The sequence below is a fragment of the Macaca thibetana genome, chromosome 2 (assembly GCF_024542745.1).
Source record: "Macaca thibetana thibetana isolate TM-01 chromosome 2, ASM2454274v1, whole genome shotgun sequence".
Lineage (NCBI taxonomy): Eukaryota > Metazoa > Chordata > Mammalia > Primates > Cercopithecidae > Macaca > Macaca thibetana.
This window is the reverse complement of record NC_065579.1, coordinates 27,984,789-28,008,038: the sequence shown is the minus strand read 5'-3', so window position 1 is coordinate 28,008,038 and position 23,250 is coordinate 27,984,789. Positions and strand designations below refer to the sequence as shown.

The 23,250-nt window shown below is 37.4% G+C and overlaps 2 protein-coding genes across 2 annotated transcripts in view; both read right to left on the bottom strand.

Moving 5' to 3' along the window:
• LOC126946724 (non-histone chromosomal protein HMG-17-like) overlaps positions 1-23,250 on the bottom strand; it is a 1,084,902-nt gene that overhangs the window by 469,872 nt on the left and 591,780 nt on the right. The gene's annotated exons all lie outside the window — the stretch shown is intronic.
• On the bottom strand, positions 7,122-22,476 carry SGO1 (shugoshin 1). The gene is made up of 8 exons (XM_050777345.1): positions 22,316-22,476; positions 20,201-20,349; positions 19,923-20,119; positions 14,802-14,878; positions 13,134-13,192; positions 10,815-11,621; positions 7,679-7,868; positions 7,122-7,452 (listed from the first exon to the last, which is right to left on the bottom strand). Exons 2-8 carry the CDS (start codon positions 20,340-20,342, stop codon positions 7,341-7,343), a joined length of 1,584 nt encoding a protein of 527 aa, XP_050633302.1. The 5' UTR covers positions 20,343-20,349; positions 22,316-22,476; the 3' UTR covers positions 7,122-7,340.

Here is a 23,250-nt window from a genome sequence, read left to right as displayed (position 1 = left end):
CAAATCTGACAGATTTTCAATGTGAAAATAAAATGTAAAAACTTTTCTTGGAGTTATTTCTAACAGAACTAACATCAGAATCGTCTTAATCATCAGAATCGTCTATTTTGGAAAAACTGGGTTCATCAAATGAATCTTCGACCAACAACTGTTCAAGAATGATGTTAACATCACACATAGGATTGCTTTGTTTTCTAGAATTTGACATTTTCAGGTTTTGAGAATTACTACATTTTCTAAATGGAAATATAGTACTACTATAAACAGAATGCTATATATAGAATATCTTTTGTTTCCAAAGTCAATATACTAGAGTGATGGAAAAACAATAAGAGCGAGCTTATTTTGTGGCAAAGTTATCTTTGAGTAAACGCTGCAGCCACAAGTGCTGCCAGTGAATATTCTTGTGGCAAATGGGAAAAAGGTTATCAATATCAGGAATGAAAGAGAGGAGGATAACTAGAGCTCTTACATGCAAGACAAAAAGTACAAGGGAATATTATGAATAACATGTCAAACAATTTGATAACTTAGATGAACAAAATCCTTGTATAACACAAATTAGCAAGACTGTCTAAAGAAATAGAAAATCTAAGCATCTCTGCATCAACTTTAAAAATGAATTCATAACTTAAAACGTTTCTACAAGCAAAAGTCCTAGCGCAAATAGTCTCACTAGTGTGTCAAACTTTCAAGAAAGGAGTAATATCAATCTACACAAACTCTTTCAGAAAACAGAGGAGGTGGGAGGACTTGTGAACCCCTTTTATGAGGCTAGTATTATTACCCTGATAACCAAAGCTAGAAAAAAATTTAAAAACCATAAGAAAACTATAGACCAATAACTCTCACAAACATAGATATGAAGGTCTTTAACAAAATATTAACAAAATTCAGCAATATACAAAAATGATGTTATGACTGAGTGATGGATTTATCCCATTAACTCAAGGTTGGTTTAACATGGGAAATCCATTAATTTAACTCACCATATTAAGAGAATAAAAGAGAAAAAAAAATCATCTCAATAAAGTAGCTGACAAAGTTCAACAGTCACTCAAGATTAAAAAAAGAAAAAAGGAAAAAAACCTCCCAGCAAAGAAAGAATACAAGGAAATATCTTCAGTCTGAGAGGTTATTAGTGATCACTTACAGCTAATATCACAGTAATGCCCTAGGACCAAATGCTTCCTCCCAAAGTCGAGAAAAAGGCAAAGACAAGGGCTCTTCTCACCCCTATTCAACATTATGGAGGAAGTTCTAGTAGTGCAGTAAAGTAAGAAAATACATGCAAAACAGAAAGACAGAAGTAAATTGCCTTTATGTGTAGACTTTAAGATCATGTACAAAAAAAATCCTAATGGAACTGCAAAAAATAGTGGTAGAACTAGTGAGCGAATTTAGCAAGGTCTAGGTATGAAAATCAATTGTATTCCATAAACTAGCAGCAAAATAACTGAAAATTAAAAATAATACATTTATAACAAGTCAAGAATATGAGTTGCGAAGGGACAAACTAACAAAATATGAAGAAAAATTAGAATGACTAGACTTCTCAACAACAAAATCAAGTCTGTAAGAAAATTAGTAACTCTTAACCTATACCTCAGGAATGAGGGCAAAATTAAATTCATTTTAAGGGAAACACAGAATTTGACCATTATCAAAATGACATAAAGAAAAAGTAGAGTAGTTTCTTAGTTCACTGGTGTTGCTATAAAGGAATACCTGAAGCTGCATAATTTATAAAGAAAAAATGTTTACTTGGCTTACAATTCTGGTGGCTGGAAGATTGGGCATGAGGTGAAAGTCTCAGGCTGCTTCCACTCATGCTGGAAGGCAAAGGGGAGCTGGCATGTGCAGAGATCACATGGAAAGAAAGGAAGCAAGAGAGAAGTAGCACCAGTCTCTTTTAAACAACCAGCTGTCTTGGGAACTAATCGAGTGAGAGCTTACTTATCTCCTCCTCCCAGTGAGGGCATTAATTCATTCAGGAGGGACCTGTTTCCATGACCCAAACACCTGCCATTAGACCCACCAGCAACACTGGGGACCAGATTTCAACATGGGACTTGGAGAAACCAAATTGTAGCAGATAGAAAGCAAAAAAAAAAAAATTCAATAAAAGTAAAATTATAGCAGTTATCACAATACATGTACATTTACAACTCCCAAGGGAGAAAAATTAAACAGATTCAATAATTAGAGAACCTGTAAGACTTATAATCATTAAAAAACTAGTACAAAATTTCCCCATGAAAGCATAGAAAGATAAGATGGTTTTGGTGTCAAGTTCACCAAACTCTCAATAGGTACAACTTGTTCCCACAGATACCAAAAATACAAGGTATATACAAGAAATTATATAGGCAAATTTTAGTCATGATCATAGACACAAAAAATCCTAAACAAAATGTTGGCCGGGCGTGGTGGCTCACGCCTGTAATCCCAGCACTTTGGGAGGCCGAGACACGCGGATCACTTGGTGTCAGGAGTTTGAGAACAGCCTGGCTAACATGGTGAAACCCCAACTCTACTAAAAATACAAAAATTAGCTGGGCATGGTGGGCACACGCCTGTAATCCCAGTTAGTTGGGAGGCTGAGACAGGAGAATCGCCAGAACCCAGGAGGTGGAGGTTGAGGTAAGCCGAGATTGCACCACTGCACTCTAGCCTGGCTGACAGAGCGAGACTCCTCTCAAAAAAAAAAAAAAAAAGTTAGCAAACAAATCCTACCTATGTATTAAAAGAATTATGACTTAGAAGAAAACAGAAGGAAAAAAATAGACAAATTGGATTCAATCAAATTTCAGAACTATTGTACATCAAAGGACACTATCAACAGAGTAAAAAGGCAACCCACAGAATGGGGGAGGACATTTGGAAATCACATATCTGATAAGGGACTAATATCTAATATATATACAGCCTAAAACACAACAACAAAAAATAGCCTATTGGATTTGAATAGACATTTCTTCAAAGATACACAAACTTTAATGTTCATTGATGGATAAAGAAAATATGTATACATACAATGAGATATTACTCAACCTTAAAAAGGAATAAAATTTTGATACATGCTATAACATGGATGAACCTTGAGGTTATTATGCTAAGTTAAATAAGCCAGACACAAAAGGACAAATATCCTATGATTCCATTTCTGTTAGTTACCTGAAACAGTCAAATTCATAGAGATAGAAAGTAAAAGTAGTGGTTACCAGAGATTGGGAGAGAGAGGAGAAGGCAGAGTGATTGTTTAATGGGTACAGAGTTTTAGTTTGGAAAGAAGAAAAAGTTCTGGAAAAGGGTGTACAATCATGTACTTAATGCTACTGAATGTACTTAATGCTGCTGAACTTTACAAATAAAATGATCAAAATGGCCAGGTGTGGTGGCTCATGCCTGCAATCCTAGCACTTTGGGAGGCTGAGATGGGAGGATTGCTTGAGGCCAGGAGTTTAAGACAGGCCTAGGAAACACAGTCTTCAGCTCTACCAAAAAAAAAAAAAAAAAAAAAAATAGCCAGGTGCAGTGGTGCACACTTGTAGTCCTAGGTTAAGGGGATCCTTTGAACCCAGGAGTTTGAGGCTACAGTGAGCTATGATTGGCCACTGCACTGCAGTCTGGGTGACAGAATGAGAATAAAAAAAAAAAAACAAACTTAAAAAGATCAAATGATAAATTCTATGTACATTTACCACCTCCACCAACACACAAAAAATTGTGACTATACAATATACCCAGCATAAAGCTAAACAAAGCAATGGAAAGAAGCCCATTCTATGATAAAGCTAGGAATATTCAGCAGTGGGGAAAGAAGACATTAGTCAATGAATTCTGCTGGGACAACTGGTTATCCTCGTGGGAAAAAATAAAATTAGATCCCTAGTACTCAAAATAAATGCCATATGGTTTAACGACCTTAAAGCGAAAAACAAAACTGTACAAATTTTAGACAAAATCTTAAGGAAGAAGGTGGTAGAGGATACTAATATTTCAAGCTTCTAAATATCAAAGGGAATTATAAGCAAGGTATAAAAAAGGGCAGAGATTGAAGAAAGATACTTAGAATACACGTAAACAGAAAAAAGGACTAGTATGTAGATTATATAAAAAATCCATAGTTTTACATTCTAGTAGAAAAGCAGGGAAAAGGTATAATAATTCATAAAGGAAGAAATGAGAATAATAAACACTTGAATTCTCATAAGTAATTAAATCAATGAGATACAAGTTCATAGTAATTAAAACAGAGAGAGAAATAACTTCATACTTCCTGGCTTGGCTAATTTTAATGTCTAATAAAACTAAGTGATCGACAGCGTGTGCTGCTACTGGAATTTAGAAATTGCTGTTAGGACAGTGATATACTCCTTATAACAGAATTGGTGCAACCACTGTAGGAAGCAATTTCCTACAGTTCAATATACTCTACAACCGAGCAATTCCCCTTCTAGGTATTAACTTTATAGAAAGTTAAGCATTTTAAGTGTACAAAGATGCAGAATGTTCACTGCAGCACTAATTTGTAAATAATAAAGTGGAAATGAATTGTGTCTGAAAAGAAGAAATGAGTATGTCTGATTTATATAATAAACTGTACAATGATGAAAATAATCTACATCTGCCAACATGGATAAATCTCAAAAACAATGCTGAAAGTCAGTTGTAAAATGATATGTACAACATAATATTCATATAAAATGTTAAGATATAAAACAATACTTAAAAGCCTATGGATAAATATGACAAGATTATAGGAACATTAAAAATACAAACACTTTAACATTGATTTTAGGATAATGATTGACTCTTGGGATGAAGGGAAGGGAAGGATCACAGCTAGATCAGTGTCAGAGCAGAATGATCTTTAAGGCAAAATTAAAGTACTCAATGGTCTAGAGCAGGAGTTGGCAAACTTTTTTGGTAAAGACCAGAAAGTAAGTATTTTAGGACTGTAGGCCAAGAGGCAAACTCAAGAATATAATGTAGGTACTTTACTGGGGTTCAAAGTTAGTGCTTCTATCACTAAAATTGATTTCAAGTGTTTGCTTTTTTTTTTTTTCAACTATTTAAAAACGTAGAAACTATTCTTAGCTTATAGGCCATCCTGAAGCAGGTGGTGTGCTAGATTTGGCCATGGTCCAACTGAACTTTCTGTGATGATGGAAATGTTCAATATTTCCTCAATTGTCTAATATAGCCACATGTAGCTACTGATCACTTGAAAGGTGGTTACAGGGATTGAGAAACTGACCTTTTTTTTTTTTTTTAAAGACATTGTCTCGCTCTGTCGCCCAGGCTGGAGTGCAGTGGCCGGATCTCAGCTCACTGCAAGCTCCGCCTCCCGGGTTCACGCCATTCTCCTGCCTCAGCCTCCCGAGTAGCTGGGACTACAGGTGCCCCCCACCACGCCTGGCTAATTTTTTGTATTTTTAGTAGAGACGGGGTTTCACTGTGTTAGCCAGAATGGTCTCGATCTCCTGACCTCGTGATCCGCCCACCTCGGCCTTCCAAAGTGCTGGGATTACAGGCGTGCGCCACCTGCCCAGCCGAGAAACGGACTTTTTTACTGTCTAGTCTTAGTTTAAGATAGCTACTCTAGTGTTTCCATGAATTTAAAGAATAAGTATAAAGGGAGTAGTAAGAAAAAAAACTGAAAAATTAAGAGACTGTGATGGGAGACTAGGGTATATGAATCAGTGATGAGGGGGCTAGAAAAATCAGGGATGATGAAAAGGATTTCGGCTCTGACTGACATAGAATACAGAAAGATAGGGAGATAACAGCCAAGAAAATCTGAGATATCAGGATTAGAACGGTCCCCCCATAAAATTATAATTTGTGAATCATGAACTGGGAGATTACATAGAGAAAAGTTGGGAGAGAGAAGTGTTAGGTTGAAAGTATGGAGGGGAAGCTGAGAGTTTCACAGCAATGACTACTGAAAATACTAAGGATTAACTCACCTAGATCATACCCCCGCCCCCAAAAAAGAGAATACCAAGGGGAGGGGAGAGGAAATGTCCAAGGATGAGAATAGTGAAGACAGAGAGATATTCTATTTTTGATATTTAAAGAATAGAAGGGAAGCAGTCACTATCCTATACAAGCTTTATTGCTCTTTAAAAATGAATAACCTACAAAGTTTTAAAATTTAAAGAGGTATATACAAGTATAGACATCAAACTTTCTGAACTGAACCAATTCCCTTTCGTTGGTTGATCAAAAATATGCAAAAACCCTAAATATTCACACATTTAATCTTTGAGATTTCTGACTAAATAAGGAGCTATGCTGAAAGTACATGACATTTGTAATTTTATTGAGGCATCACTCTGAACATACAATTAGAGCTTGGGGTTCAGAACTAGTCACTTACCTAGTCCCTGAGCCTAAAAAACAATAAATTTCTCTAGTCATTTTTCCATACACATTTTATCTGAAAAATTAAATACAACAGTGGTATGAGGAATTCATAAACAACTTAGGGTGTACTCTACTGTAAATATCAAAAATTTATTCTACTCAAATACTACACAGAGTTTCAAAAGATCCACAATAATTTATTTTACTTAAATACTGTACTGAAGGGTTTCAAAAGATCCTCTTAGAAAATCATTCACTTTAGTATCCCCCACTTAAGGGAAAAATAGAGATGCCAGAAGCTTATAACGAAAATATCTTAATTTGAGTAATCATTATTCATTTCTAAAATGTTTGTATAAGATATATTTTGGGCCGGGCACAGTGGCTCATGCCTGTAATCCCAGCACTTTGGGAGGCTGAAGCGGGCAGATCACCTGAGGTTGGGAGTTCGAGACCAACCTGACCAACATGGAGAAACTCTGTCTCTACTAAAAATACAACATTAGCTGGGCGTCGTGGCGCATGCCTGTAGTCCCAGCTAGTCGGGAGTCTGAGGCTGGAGAATCGCTTGAACCTGGGAGGCAGAGGTTGCAGTGAACTCAGATCATGCCACTGCACTCCAGCCTGGGCAACAAGAATGAATTTCTGTCTCCAAAACAACAACAACAACAAAAGATACATTTTGACCAACATTAAGAGGTTTAGGCAGCATAAGAAATCGGTATGATGATAATGCTTAAGTTCAGTTATTTATATTCAAAAGAAAAAACAAATTAGATTTATTAACATTTTAATACAAAACATCCCATTTGAAGCATAGTTCTGAAGAAACGTTTATGAGCTAGGTTCCTGTCAAGAGAATATTCTATGGCAATGGCTCACTCTGTTTGTGTACTCTTACAGATCCTCTCTTGAAGCAACAGAAAGAGGTGTAGATTGAATTTAAACAATATTCAACAAAACCTTCATTGTATTTGTTTCATACTTTTTTTAGAACGTCTCAAATCCTTTTTCTGCTTGAAAATAGGAGAATTCAAAAAGCACAAATCTGTAAAAGGGTCCCCTCTTCTCAGTTTCCTGGAAGAGTAAAAAGAGATCTCAGGCATAATATAAGCATCCCAATATTAACTTACTCCTCAGTATCAAGTTATGGTAAAATACACCAATTTTAAATGTTACCACTTCAGTTTTTTAAAATCAAATGTTTTTATTTCAGAAAAAACTCATTATTGAACAAAGCTCCATAACCTTATTCCCCCGACATGTATCATTAAAAATAAGTTCCCACAAACCAAATACTTACGAAGCGAGGGTGGGCTCCTTATAGTTCACGCTGACTGTGCACCTACGTTTAGGCAGAGCCACTGCTGGGCTTTCTTTAGTCTTTTTTGGAGAAACAGAAAGCCTTCCGATTTTCACAACAGGATACAAGGAGACATTGGTGATATCCTTCAGTTTAAGATGAGGTGACTGGTGAGTTTCAGGTGGTGTACCTACAAAATAATTTTTACTGAATGATTTAAAAAAAACCCACACAGGAACTAAAATTGTACTCAATTTTATATATCTTAACTGTATACAAAATCCAGCATTTAATAACAGAATTTTTTTTAGATGGGCTCTCATTGTGTTGCCCAGGCTGAAGTGCAGTAGTGTGATCTCAGCTCATTGCAACCTCCACCTCCTGGTCTCAAGCAATCCTCCTGCTTCAGTCTTCTGAGGAGCTGGGACTACAGGTGTGCACCAACATGTCCGGCCAATAATACATGTTTTTTTTTTTTGGCTTTTTCATCATTTTTTCCTCTTCCTTTCAAACCATTGTTGAAATATTAATTATAACAGAACACTTCACTAAAACGTAAAATTCTTCTAGGATAGCTTGGGCATAATAAGTTAGTTTAACCATGGAATTTCATTTTAGTCATACCTTGCTATTTGGAATCAAGTCCTCTCTCTTTCAATACCAAGGTTTTTATCAAGTCTCTTCCTATAGTCTTATAAAGCCGCTAAAATTCCTTCTATTAAACAAATGAGAATTCTAAATAACAGCTTCTGTGTAAACCAGGAGACAAACTAGCATGTTAAAAAGTTACTCAGTTTTTTTCCCATCATAAACATCCAAGTATACTTTGGAGCTACACATATATTGGAAGGCAAATGTCCAACACATAATAAAGACACTGCAAAACAATCTCCTCAAATAGCTTTAAAAAGCAAACTGTACCCCCAAAAAAGTAAACTATAACCGTGAAATGACTGTACACTAAGAGCCATATGCTCCAGTGTTATCTGGTTTTTATAGTCTGTCCTGTTTGTTGCCACATAAATATATTGTACTGTATTAATTATTCCAACTTTCGGTTTGAGAAATATATCTTATGGAACAATATCAGATCGGTTGCTACATTCTGGAAAAATGCTTCTCAAACTTTAATGTGTATATGAATCCACAGGAGGACTTCTTAATGGCCAGGCACGGTGGCTCACGCCTGTAATCCCAGCACTCTGGGAGACCCGAGGTTGAGTTTCAGGTCAGCCTAACCAACATGGAGAAACTCCGTCTCTACTAAAAATACAAAATTAGCCCGGCGTGGTGGCACATGCCTGTAATCCCAGCTACTCGGGAGTCTGAGGCAGGAGAATAGCTTGAACCCAGGAGGTGGAGGTTGGGATGAGCTGAGACTGTGCCACTGCACTGTAGCCTGGGCAACAAGAGCAAAACTCTGTCTCAAAAAAAAAAAAAAAAAAACCCACAAAGATGCAGATTCTGACTCCAGGGTATGGGATATGGCCTGAGATTCTGCATTTCTAAGAGGTCTAGGGATCAAACTCTTGAGTAACACTATTTTAGAGTATATTTTTTTCTTTTAAAAATGTATTTTTTATGGATTTTATGTATTTTTATGGATACAGGCTCACACACCTGTAATCCCAGCACTTTGTGAGGCCAAGGCAGGAGGACTGCTTGAGCCCAGGAATTTGAGACCACCCTGGCAACACAGTGAGCCCTCATCTTTACAAAAAGTAAAAAAAAAGAAAAAAAAAATTAGCCAGGTGTGATGGCGTATGCCTATAGTCCCGGCTACTGGGGAGGCTGAGGTGGAAGAATCACTTGAGCCTGGGAGGTTGAGATTGCATTGAGCCATGACAGTGACAGTGCCCTCCAGTCTGGGTGATAGAGCAAGACCCTGTCTCAATTAAAAAGTGAACAACAACCAAAAAATCCCAACTTCTTCTGGACATTTTCAAATATACACAAAGATGGCAATAACAGTATAATAAACTCTGAGTTACCTAGGTTCAATAATTATCAACACTCTGCCAATCTTGTTTGATTTTTTTTTTTTTTTTGAGACCGAGTTTTGCTCGTTGCCTAGGCTGGAGCACAATGGCATAGTCTCGGCTCACTGCAACCTCTGTCTCCTGGGTACAAGCGATTCTCCTGCCTCAGCCTCCAGAGTAGCTGGGATTACAGGTGCGTATCACCACGCCCAGCTCATTTTTTTGTATTTTTAGTGGAGATGGGGTTTCACCATGTTGGCCAGGCTGGTCTCGAACTCCTGACCTCAGGTCATCCGCCTACCTCGGCCCCCCAAAGTGCTGGGATTACAGGCATGAGCCAACCCGCCCAGCCTACAGCATATTTTTTAAGAAGATACTTGCCTGCTACCACTGACTAGCCGATTTAGAAAGTTGGTTCGGTTTTTAAGGTTTTAATCTCCTTATAAACAAAATAAGCATCATAACACCTATACTTCACAGAATTGTTCTGAGGATCAAATAAAATGATATAACAATATTTTGAAAATGATACAACTTGACTATGTATGTTAGTTTTACTTGTATTAACTAAAACTGCCAAATGAGAATCTTTGTGGACAGGTGTAGGTTGTATTATGAACATCTGAACTATGACTACTTTTGATCTCATAAAATATTTTCTGAGCCAGTTTTTAGAGATGTTGTACAAAAGAATACTAAGTCTGTCAATTGAGGAAATCTTCACTAACTAGAAGATTATTTAAAATCACAGTTCCTGTCAAATTTAATATAAAACAAGGCCATTAAAATAACAAGTCACTGGATTCAAATTTGATTTCACTTTCAAGGGGATACTTCAGGTAAGTGTATAAAAGCTACTTCAATTCAACCTAACTCCACAAAAGAGTCCCTCTGTCCTCTTGGGAGTCCTTATTTACTGAAAATAAAAATTCTGTCTCCACAACAAGCAATTTCTGAATTAGGTCAGAGCAATACAACTGTGATTTCCACACCCAGCCCCACACTGTTTAATCAGACCATAACTTCCCCCAAAGAGAGACAGATGGTAAGTCTCCAACCTCCACCAGAGAAACAGATGGTAAGTATAGTATATAAGCATCAGGAGTGATCATTTATCACAAACATTAAAAACGCAGGTAAACAAGTAGATCACTTACTAGTAGGAGTTTTTGTTGGCTTAGAACCCTCCGTCTCTTTTTCATCTGTATATTTCAGTCCTCTTTTAGCTAGAGGCCTGGTGACTGGTCTTGTACCTGAATCGCTGGTGGGATTCTGAATGTACTTGCAAGTGGGCAAATAGAGGTCATCGGAATCATCTCCTGAACCACTTGATTCACAGAGGCTCACTTCAGACTCATTGTTCTCTTCTCTATTAGAGTCATTGCTCATTTTTTGTCGGAAAGGAGTAAGATGAACACCCTCTTCCAAATTAAAATTGTAAGCATCATTGGAACTGACAGATTTGTGCATTTTCTTTTTGGAAACAGTTCTTTTATTTTCACTTTTATTCTCTTTATATTTTGACATAGGTTTTGATTTTCTCCTGTTAGCTTTTCTTTTCTCTTCTCTTTTTCTTTCTTGTGTATCTCTTTGCTTACTTTTAGTTTGTTCAGATTTAGATTCTAAAATGTCTTCTTTTGTTTTAGTAAACGTTCCTGGATGAATCAGCTTTGAAAGTGATAAGTTAGCTTGGTCCTTGCTCCATTGACAAACATTGTATTGTACATTTTCAGGCATGTTTACTAGTGGGTCTAAAAATCCAACTCTTTCGAATTCAAAAGACTTCCCCGCCAAATGACTGGTTTCAAAATCATCCAAGCTATCAAACTGACATACACTGTTACAATGTTTCTTTAAACTGCGACGGACAGATACAGTTCTAGGTAAGACATTATCAGTGGACTTAGCTTCACCTGAACCAAAATCAAATCCCAGTGTTTCTTGAGGAATAGTAGGTATCTGATCTGAGAATTTAAAAAATAAATGAGAAAAATAGTTTGACTTTGTGGAAAACTGAATTTCAAGAACTTTAGAATTCAAAGTAAAAAACTGAATGACCAAAAAGTCATTCTGTAGTTTTCCTACATTATAAAATCTGTAAATAAAAATCTGGGGAACTAAAATAATACCATCTATTTACTTGTCAATGATCAACTGATGGCTTATATCTGACATGTGAAAGAATCTTGTACAGGTTCAGTATCCCTAATCTGAAAATCTGAAATCCAAAACTTTTTCAGTGCAGTCATGATGCTCCAAGGAAATGCTAACTGGAGGGTTTTGGATTTCAGATTTTCAAATTAGGGATGATGAACTGATATAATGTAAATATTCCAAAATTAAAAAAATAAATCCAAAACACTTCTGGTCCCAAGCATTTTGAATAAGGGACACTCAATCTTTCTAATCTTTAAAAATATTATAGGCCAGGCACAGTCGCTCACGCCTGTAATCCCAAACTTTGGGAGGCTGAGGCGGGCGGATCATGAAGTCAGGAGATGGAGACCATCCTGGCTAACATGGTGAAACCCCGTCTCTACTAAAAATATATATAAATATAAAAAATTAGCTAGGCATGGTGGCGGGCACCTGTAGTCCCAGCTACTTGGGAGGCTGAGGCAGGAGAATAGCGTGAACCCAGGAGGTGGAGCTTATAGTAAGCTGAGATTGCGCCACTGCACTCTAAGCCTGGGCAACAGAGCGAGACTCTATCTCTCAAAAAAAAAAAAAAATTATAACAGGCTTTATGTGCTCTTAGTTTAAAGAAAATGAATATGTGTTTCACTGAGTACAGATTCAGAGAAGTACAACCGCATATTCCAGAGTGGGACAAACGAGAAAGTGGGAGCTAAGTTGTTCTTTGAAAAATAAATAAGATTTGGATAACTAGAAAGCTTCTCAGGTAAGAAATATAATCTGTATTTTAAGGAAAAGTGAGGCTATGTCCGGTTCTGCTATTCAAATACTATCCCTTCTTCGAAGCTTAGTTCAAGTGGAGGAGATTGACATTTGAGAACACAGACATATCAATTTAAAAGTAGTAAGAAGGGGATAGCTTTGGAGTTCAACTTTGATTTTAAATACTAGCTCTTAACATCTAGACTTCTTCATATGAGATACTTTACCTTCTTGAGTTCCTATAAAACGGGACTAATGTACTTATATTCCTAGGTTGTTGTGAGGGTTAGGTGAGATTGTGCAGGTAAAATGCCTAACATAGAGCTTGACACATAGTAGCAATCAGTAAATTGCTGCCATAGTTATAGCCAAAGTTTCAGATTACAGATTTGACATAATAAACATATTTTAAAACTCTATTACTCTGTGTAAAATAAACAGATTTCCTTTGAGCAGAATACCAGATGAACAAATTTAAAAAGTTTAGAAAAAAAGAATTAGAGAAATTTAATTGTATTATTTGTTCTCAAAGACCTTATCTTGCCCTTAATAATATTTTTAGATTTTCACTTGATTACCTTCTATTTGAAATGACTCTCCTTGTCCTGGAAGTTCAGTTTCTTCAAGAGGAATTTGCCTTAGAAAATACCAATGAAAAAACAGAAATTTAATGATTATGTAATAAAAACAAATTCAGTATTTTCCTAATTTTTCTTTCCTTTAGTATCATTTCATAACTCGATTTCAAATCAATACATCTATTCTGTATCAAAGGAAACCAAAGGACACTTATGCTGATTATACGGAGATTGATTTGTTACGACTGACATTCAACTCCTACTTGAACTAACCTATCAAGTTGGATAGTTCCACTTGAAAACATGTTATATAACTCAATTTCATTTAACTAAGGAAACAGCCAATGATAATTAATTTGTAAAATGTTTTTTAAAAAATGTAGTTTGATCACTCTTTAGGAGCCTGCTTTATCATTAGCAGAGCTATGATTTGTTTGTAATATATGCTTTTATGGTGCTTAACTATTGAACTCTTCTGAAGTTAACATTGTTCATTTTCTTTAAAAATGTTGTTCTTTACTTCATGAAACATGAAGTGTTCTTTATACTCTAACACTATTACTGGCAGTTTCATTCTAATTGTAATTTTATTCTTTATTCTCTGTAGAGAATTTTCCACTCTAGACATTAAACAGATTTAGGTAATGGCTGTGGTAACTAATAACTATTTTAGAAAACTTCTACAAACGCGATTACCTTATCTTACTTTTTGTCCACAACATAAGTTTGTCAGATCTTAAAGTCCAACAGTTTAAAAACTACTAATGATTAAAAGTAATCTACGGCAATAGAAATCATCTTAGTGGTTACTTCTGTGGAGAAGGGGATGGACTTGAAAGGCATACGAAAGAACTGTCTATGGCAGTAGTTCTCATCTAAGGGCAATTATGCTCTCCAGGGAACATGTGACAATATCTGAAGTCATTTTTTGTTCTCCTGAGGGATGTTACTGGGATTCATTGGGTGGAGGCTATGGATGCTACTAAACATCCCATCATGCACAGACAGCCCTCTACAACAAAGAATTATCTGGCCCAAAATGTTAATAGTAAAAACACTATGTCTTCATTGACATTTTTGTTCCACGATATATACATTAGTCAAACTCATCGAACTGTGTAACTGTGATCTGTGCATTTTACTGTTTATAATTAAAGCTTAATAATTCATAAACAAATAAATAAAGTACATTTGATCCAAGAGAAGGGGACGAGGGTATAGGTGATCTAGAAAAATGAACTGGATCAGCGAGACAGTGGGACAACTGTGTTAAATATGATGTTTCATTTATTTATTTATTTTTCCCCCAAACCAGACTATTTATAGGGCTGGCAAAACATCTCATTTCAATAGCTAATCCTTCTTAAAATAAAAACATGGTACACAGAAAAGTATGACTGGAAGAAAGTATGAAGTAGAATTAAAAATTCTGGTAAGGCTTCTTTTTCCTAGGCATCAAAAAAGGAGTGAAATATGAGAAAAAGGGGTTTAGCTTGGCTATATGTGATAGAATTTCAACACATCAAATTCTCTTAAATATATTCTCAGCAGAGAAAGCATCAGACTACAAATATAAGAGTTGACATAAGCACATTTCCTTTCATAAATGAATCACAGAATTAAATCTTTCTTAGTATTAATAATCATAATAAAGAATTTGATACTAACGGTAAATCCTTCACAAATAAATTTCTGGAGTTGTCATCGCTATTGGGGTCCATTCCAGAGGAACATATTTCCTGGTTCTGTTAATGTATTAAAACAAAACACTGTTATAACTGAAGTATTCAGAAGAAAGCATTAACTTATTCAACAATATGCACTTGTTGACAGTCTACCATGGTGCCATGCCATAGTTCTAGGAGCTGAGTCTATAAGAGCTCAAAAGCAGAGTAAGTCTTATCCTCTTAAAGCTTACATTCTAGTGCAGGGAAATAAAATTTTAAAAAGAGAAGACATATGTACAAAATTTCAGATTGTGATAAGTGCCATGAAGGAAATATCCAGGGTGAGGTGATAGAGAGTAACTCAGGTTGGATTGCTCTTTTAAATAGAGTGTATCTGATATAAATCAGAAGACTGCAAAGGAGCCAGCCACTAAAAGAGCAGGAGGAAAAGAAGGCAGTGGAAACAGCAAATACACATAAGAAAAATCTTGCTGTGTTTAGGAAAGAAAGGCTGTTGTGGCTGGAACATAGTCACTGAGAACAGTAGGAGATATACATGCAGAGGCCACATAATGTAGGGCCTTGAGAACCATGAGTTTAGATTTCAGTCTAAGTATGATGGGAAGGTACTTAATATTAAGAAAAGAAGTAAACTGATTTAAGTTTTTGAAAGATCAGTCTGAATTAAAAGAGGCCAGGGGTAGAAAGAGTTGAGACATCATCATAGCATATCTGGCAAGACATGGTATCAGCTAAGATTAGAGTCATGGCTATGGAGGTGAAGCCCAGTGGAAGGCCTTGAGATGACAGGTCAAGCTCAAGGACTGAAAAGGGATGGAGGTGGGAACAATGAGGGAGAGGAAAGCCTCTTGTGGTTTTGGACTAAGCAAATGAGTAGGCTACTTTACTGAGATGAGTAAGACTTATAAAGGAAGGTAGGAAGTATACAGTATCTTTGGGGGAGGCAAGGGGAAGTTGTGCTTTATATAAGGTATGTTTGAGATCCCTTATACATCTTTAAGTGGAGATAGCAAATGGTGGCTGTGTGTATACGTGTGTATGTGTTTGTTTTTAGATTCTGTACTGTAAACTGGGAAGGCATCAGCAGACAGTACATAAAGCTATGACAGGGTATAAGATGAGTCTACAACAACTGGCATTTATTCATTTTTTGAAATAAAGTCTTGCTTTGTCACCCAAGCTGAAGTGTAGTAGTGCTATCATAGCTCACTGCAGCCTTCAACTTCTGGGCACACGTGATCCTCCTATCTGAGCTTCCCAAGTAGCTGGGACTACAGGTGCATGCCACCACAACTGGCTAATTTTTATTTTTTATTTTGTAGAGATGGGAGTCTCGCTGTGTTGCCCAGGCTGGTCTTGAACTCCTGGGCTCAAGTGATCCTCTCACCTCAGCCTTCCAAAGTGCTCAGATTACAGGCATGAGTCAATGTGCCTGGCCAAGAATTGACATTTAAAGGTAGAATGAGGAAGAAATCAGCAAGAGACCGATATGGAATAGTCAGAAAGGTAGAATAAAAACCAGGGGAGCATAATATCATGAAAACTAATAGATCAAAGTATGTCAAGTAAAGAGTGGTCCCTGTTTTACATATTATTACTGCAAGGTCAAGAAGAAAGAGAAGTTACCACTGAATTTGGTAACATGGAGGTTTTGGTGACCTTGATATGCAGTGACAACAGAATGGTAAGGATCAAATCTAGATTCAGAGTGGCTGCAGGCCAGGCGTGGTACCTCATGTCTGTATTCCTAGCATTTAGAGAGGCTGAAGCAGGGGGATTACTTGAACCCAGGAGGTCAAGACCAACCTGGGCAACATAGTGAGGTGGTCTCTACAAAAAAATGTTTAAAAATTATCTGGGTGTGGTGGTGTTCCAGCTATTCAGGAGACTGAGGTTTGGAGGAGCACTTGAGCCTGGGAGGTCAAGGCTGCAGTAAGCCATGATTATGCCACTGCACTTCAGTCTAGGCAACGGAGCGAGATCCTGTCTCAAAGAAAAAAAAAAAGAGTCATTTCAAATGTGAATGGAAGCTGAGGAAGTGAAGAATATACTGTTTTCTTTTAAAAAGTTCTGCTGTGAAGGGAAGAAAACAAATGAGGAGATAAAGAAATATGAGACGAGGAGAGGTTTCATTACTTTCTTCTTCTCTAAGGTTGAGAGATACGAAAGCACATCTTTATGATGACTGAAATGATCCAGTGGAGAGGGGGATATATGGAAGAGAGAACAATCTTCCAAGAATAAAGTTGTAGAGGAGGTGAGAAGAGAAAATCTGATGCATGGGCTAGGGAGCGGCTTGGGGTGGTGCTTGCCTTTAGCAGGAATAGGGGCCATTCTGCTACTGTAACAAGAGGGAAGATGAAGAACCTAAGTATAGAGGTGGATTTGTAGATCTCTGTTATGAAGATGACAATTCTCACTCAATTCCTAAGAAGCCAATTCTAATTTAATTGAATTATCTTCTGAAATTTGATGAACGTTGACATTATAATAAATAGGCCAAAAATGTTCATTAAAAACAAAACAACCAGAAATTTAATCCCATTAAAATCTTTCGGCCAGGTGTGGTGGCTCATGCCTGTAATCCCAGCACATTGGGAGGCCAAGGCCGGAGGATTGCTTGAGACCAGGAGTTCAAGACCAGCCTGGGCAACATGGCAAGATCCTGTCTCTGGCAAAAAAAAAAAAAAAAGAAAAAATTAGCCAGGTGTGGCAGTGCACGCCCATAGTCCCACCTACTCAGGAGGCTGAGATAGGAAGATCGTTTGAACCTGGGAGGTGAAGGCTGAGTGTGCGTGAGCCTGGGAGGTGAAAGCTGCAGTGAGCTGTGATCACACCACTGCACCCCAGACTGGGGCAAGAGCGAGACTCTGTCCCCCTCAACCTACCCCGGCCAAAGATGAAAACTTTAAATTTGACATCAATGTAGCTAATGTTCTGAAACGAATATTAATGCAGGTAAATAAAAAAGAACATTTAAATATATACTAATATAACTTAAAAACAAGTCATTAAAAAAATCTATAAAATTAGGGAACAAAAAGGCTGTTAAAAATTACCTAAATGTTAACTATTGCTAGGCTAGGCAAGAAAACATTCTTGTAAAATTTTTACATTTTAAGCTTCTCCATCACTGCTAAATTGATTTGATAAGCACTGAAGCATGGGTGTACAATGAGGTTGAGAATGAGTGACACAAGCAATTAGTATATAGCAGAAAATACAAACGTTGACATTCTAAATGCTAAGAATATATTTGCGTAGCAACTAACAATGTTTTTAATAAATACTCAAAAACCACTGAGCTGCAGTAATAGAATTTTTTCCCAACTGCTTTTGTAATTATCTCATCGAGTATTCACTTCCTACTATTTCTGTTTTTCAGCAAAAACTTTGTAAAAGGAGGAGGAAGATTCAAATGCCTTTAGAGGAACTGTTTCCCCCTACTAGTTGACTGAACAAGGAAAATACAAAATTAGAAAAGATTACATTCTGGGGGAAAAAAAAAAAAAAGCAATCTACCACACCTAGCACAGTGGCTCACGCCTGTAATCCCAGCACTTTAGGAGGCTGCGGTGGGTGGGTCACTTGAGGCCAGGAGTTCAAGACACCTGACCAACATGGCGAAACCCTGTCTCTACTAAAAATATAAAAATTAGCCAGGTGTGGTGGCACATGCCTGTAATCCCAGCTCTCGGGAGGCTGAGGCACAAGAATCGCTTGACCCCAGGAGGCAGGGGCTCCAGTGAGCTGAGACTGCACCACTGTACTCCAGCCTGGCGACAGAGCAAGACTCTGTCTCAAAAAAAAAAAAAAAAAAAAAAAAAAAATATATATATATATATATATACACACACACACACACACACACACACACACACACACACACATATAAACCTCCCATGAAGGTAAAGAAAATATACCTAATCTTTATAGAGGCAGTTCTCAAATATACCATATATGTACTTATTGTCTATGTGTATATATACATATATATTACACGTGTCTTAATCACATGGAGGAAAAAAAATAAGGAATCAATAGGGAGTGAAGCAAGAACTCTTTCACTGACTTCTCCTGTCAATGGAGAAGTGACATTAATTCCATTTTCAATTACCCGCCCACCTCCTCCCACCCCCAATATCCCTCCCCTAATCATTATGTTCTCACTTTCTTATCTGACCTTCCGGTCTAAGTGCCAACTCAAATATTTTCACTGGTATAGCGAAGCAATGGCCACTGGGAAGAATTTCAATGTTCTGTACGCCTGACACTCACCACTGCTTTTTTTCTTTCTCTGCCTCATTTCCCTGGCAGTGGCTACTGGAAAAAGGGATAAATAAACTAGTTCATCATTACTTTTTTCATAAGTAATGACACACATTACTGTATACACAATGATACACAATGGTACAGCAAGACACAAAGAATATCCTAAAGCAAACCTTCTCCATATCTGTTATATTTTGGCTAGCAGGACCATATTTGAACACCTTCTTTACAATCTTAGACAAAAAGAAAATCAGATTGAAAATTTGAGCAGCAAAATGTTTATGATCTTACTTGTCTGGGAGTGAACAGTCTTCTCTACTTAGTCAACAAGTAGGTAAAAACGATTCTCCAAAAAGCACTTAAATACTCCCTATGTCCTAAATAAAGGTAGTTCTTATAAAACCCCACTGGATATAGCAAAACAAAAGGCTAAGGTAAAAGCTAAGATAGCATTGATTAAAACTTCTGGATGAGTCCACTTCAACTACCACTTTTATATCTTTAGCTTAGTTGCACTATCTTTGACTCACTTAGTTGAACATTCAAATAGACCAGCAATGCAAAAGGCTAAAACTATGTCTTCTGCATCCTGTCTTGCTACCTGCTTTACGAATGAAATAGGCAGGAACAGGCTTCAATCACCTATATGCTTGAAGCTTTCTTAACTGGCCAAATGCAATAGCTGTGCTCTGAAGCACCAAAGAAGGATGTTTTAAACAATTCATGCATAATTGAGCTATCAGTAATTCATTTAAATAAAATAATTGATCTAAACTACTTATTCATGGCTTAACTAAACTAAGAAATTCGGCCTCAGTAATGAAAATACCTGAGCAGGTTCTTCTGTTTGTTGTGATGTAAGTTTTCCTTTCAATGCATATAGCTGCCATGTGAGATAGTAACATTCTTTTCTCAGCTGTAGGATGATATCTTGGGCTTCTCTCACTTTGGATTTTTCATTTTCCAAAGCTAAAACTAACATTTTGTTGTTGTCTTGGTAATTTTTCAGCAGTGTAGAAGTGTTGGCTAAAAAAGGATTAAAAAATTTATCAGTTATTAAATCTAAACTTAAAAGTGATATAAAAGGACAACATAAAAATCTCTTACTGATTATTTGGCATGGTGCAGCTATAAAAGACCTGCGTTTGCCAATCTCTGCCAAGTTTTTATTCCTTTTCTCTTTCATTCGCTTCTTTATGTCTTCAAGACTATCTTGAAAGGACTTCTTCAGGCATCTTTCCTTGGCCATCTTTTGCCTAAACAATAAAAAATAATTTTTCTCAGAGAGAATATTATCAAATATAAAACTTTAAAAAACATAGGCTGTTCATAAAGAATGCATTAAATAGACTAAACTGTAGAATTAGCTCAAAGTAGATAGTTAAATAACTTGATAACATAAATTTTCCCCTTTTAAAATCTCATTCATGTTTTTGATGTTCTCTCGTCCTCCTCAGGCACTTTATAGAAAAGTTTTATTGAATATAGATTTCCAACCCAAAGATTCCACAATATGCCACTTATTCATTCTTTAACAAATACTCACTGTGGCATATATGCCAGACACTATTGAAAATGCTTATTATTATATCTTGATGCCATTATTATTTATGCTTCTTAAAGAAAATGTTTAGGACCAACTTTTAGTGCTTAGGCTTACAGCATTAGTTCTGAGGCAATTATATATCTGGGTTTTGTTTTCCAGCTCTTCTTTAATGATTAATTCATCACATTAGGTCATTCAACTATTTTTCCATAATTAGATAATTTTAACCTAATTATCGCTTATGATATACACACACTCTCAAGAAAGTCAAGGTGATCCTTAGAGGTTTAAACTATGTAGCACTACATACAATTTTATTAGGCTATTGTAACAATTACAGAGCTAGAGCAGGAACTTGGGCAGAAGAACACTCCAGTATTCTCAAAGTATGGCTAAAACTTAGGGCTGTTAACTCCCAGTGAATTATGAACATAACAAATCAGACATAAAATATTGTCGTACATACAGTTAAACGCTGAGTATTAAATACATAAGTATACTTAATCTTTCAATGTTGTAAGTCAGGTAGGTTTTAGCATGCTACTAAACATGTCAAACCACTTTTCAGAAACATCTTTTACACTAGATTGCACTTTGAATATCTTAAAATTGAAAAAAAACTTGTTTCCAATAATAATGTATGCATACAATTTTCACCACAAAGGATATCGCTACCTTCTCTAAGATAGTCAAACATTTTCCTAAACCTTACACTTTCTTGAGTATGTTCTCCAGGCCTTATTTTCCTCTATGCAGTGTCTGGAATCTTAAATATAGATATTATAGATTAAGAACTTTCTACCAAGGTATATACAATATATACTGGGAGGTTCCTAGCAGAGATAGGATAGCTATTTTTAAAAGCAGTAATGGTAAAGGGGTTGTTTTACACAATTAAGTTAGAATTGAGGATGTTTGAGAGTCATACAGATTAAGTTACTGATCTAGTTTAGTTAAGATATTTTAAAGTTTTCCTTATTACTTTTAATCAAGCTAAAATCACAAAAGAAACTTTCCATATCAAAAGTTTTATATCCTGTCTAAATTAGGCGATGGTATTAGTAGGGGGTGTGGTAGACAGAAGGAATGAAAGCACAGACAGGCTACAGCGCGAGATGACGGTCTCAATCTGTAGAGTACTCGCGTGGCGCTCTGGATTCAAAAGAACCTAGCATATTTGATCTCCGTTCATAATTATCCAATCAGTTCTGCTGCGAAGACAGCCAGGTAGGACACTAGTCAGTGCCGGCCTCTTCAGGGTAAGTGAGGAAGAGAATGGCCTGGACAATGAGGACGTCAACGGTATCACGCTGCACAAAGAACTGCTGTCAATTTTCTTGCGTTGAGCCAGGCTTTTAACTACCGTAAAAAGCTTTATTTGCACATCACTTAATCTACACAATTTTGCAAAGTAGGATATTAGGGTCTCCATTTATTTAACGTAAGAGGAAGACAGAACATCTGAACGGGCAGATCGAGTGGCTGAACCGCGAAAAGCGCGCGGCCAGTGGGACTCCAGAGCCCGAGCTTTCGGCCACCGAATTTAGAACGGTATTGAGAACCCAAGGGAAGTCAAACACGGATCACTACGCCCTTGTTTCCCACCTTAAAACCTACTTCCTCCTCCTTCAGGAGGCGGAAAGCCGAGGGGAGGTGGGGCTGCTCCAGAACCATACCTTGGCCACTACTTCTGCAAGAGCTATCTTCCTCCTTCTCACATTTCAAGGCTCTTCGAGGCTCTCTCGCGCTAGCCACGCGCAATGAGCCCTCCAGGACCGTACTCCGTCGCCTGGAACTACCGTCGCCACATTCGAAATTTTCCGCCTCGTTCCTCCATTGGTTGGCTGGGAGGCGGTCACGTGCACCCAACACCAACCGGCGCTGGCAGAGTCCCGCCCCGCCAGGTGACGTCACGCGGCTCAAACTCGCTCACGTCCACATCCGGGCATCCATCGGGCCCGGGGGCGGAGCTGGTGGTCGGGTCGCGGCGACCTGCCGGGACCTTTTCCTCAGAGATGTGGGGATTTTGCGGGTGGAGTCACTCCGAAACCTTTAAGACGGGGTGTGATCGGTAGTCCAGAGCTTCCTGTTTCTTCAGTCTGACAGCTTCCAGTGTCCCAGGTTGTGCTCAAAGCGTTCCTCCTGTGAGAAGAATCTCTTTGGTTGCCTGTTAAAGCGGTCAGCCAGCTTGCAACACGGAAGCAGCTTTTAGGGGAATTAAAACCAAAGCAAGGAGCAAATTCTGGATTAAAGAGGTATTAGGGAAACTGCAGATACCTGAAAATTGGCGCTCCATGTTTCTCTTTGCCGGCTACCTCTGGCTCTTTAACGCTTCTCGAGAAATGGCACCAACATCCATCCAGTTACCGACTAGAAGCCTGATAAATCATCCTTAATGATTCTTTATCCTCTCTTAACCTTTGCCCGTCCAGTCAGTCACACGGTCTTCTCAACTCTACTTTCCAAGTTTCTCTCATGCCCACTTTTTTTCCCCCCAATCCAGCTTCCAGCCTAATCTTATTCCCAAAATGGCACTAGTACCCACTCTGACCGCAGATTCTACTCCCTATATTCTTCATAGAGTAATATTTTTACAAAACAAGTATCAAAT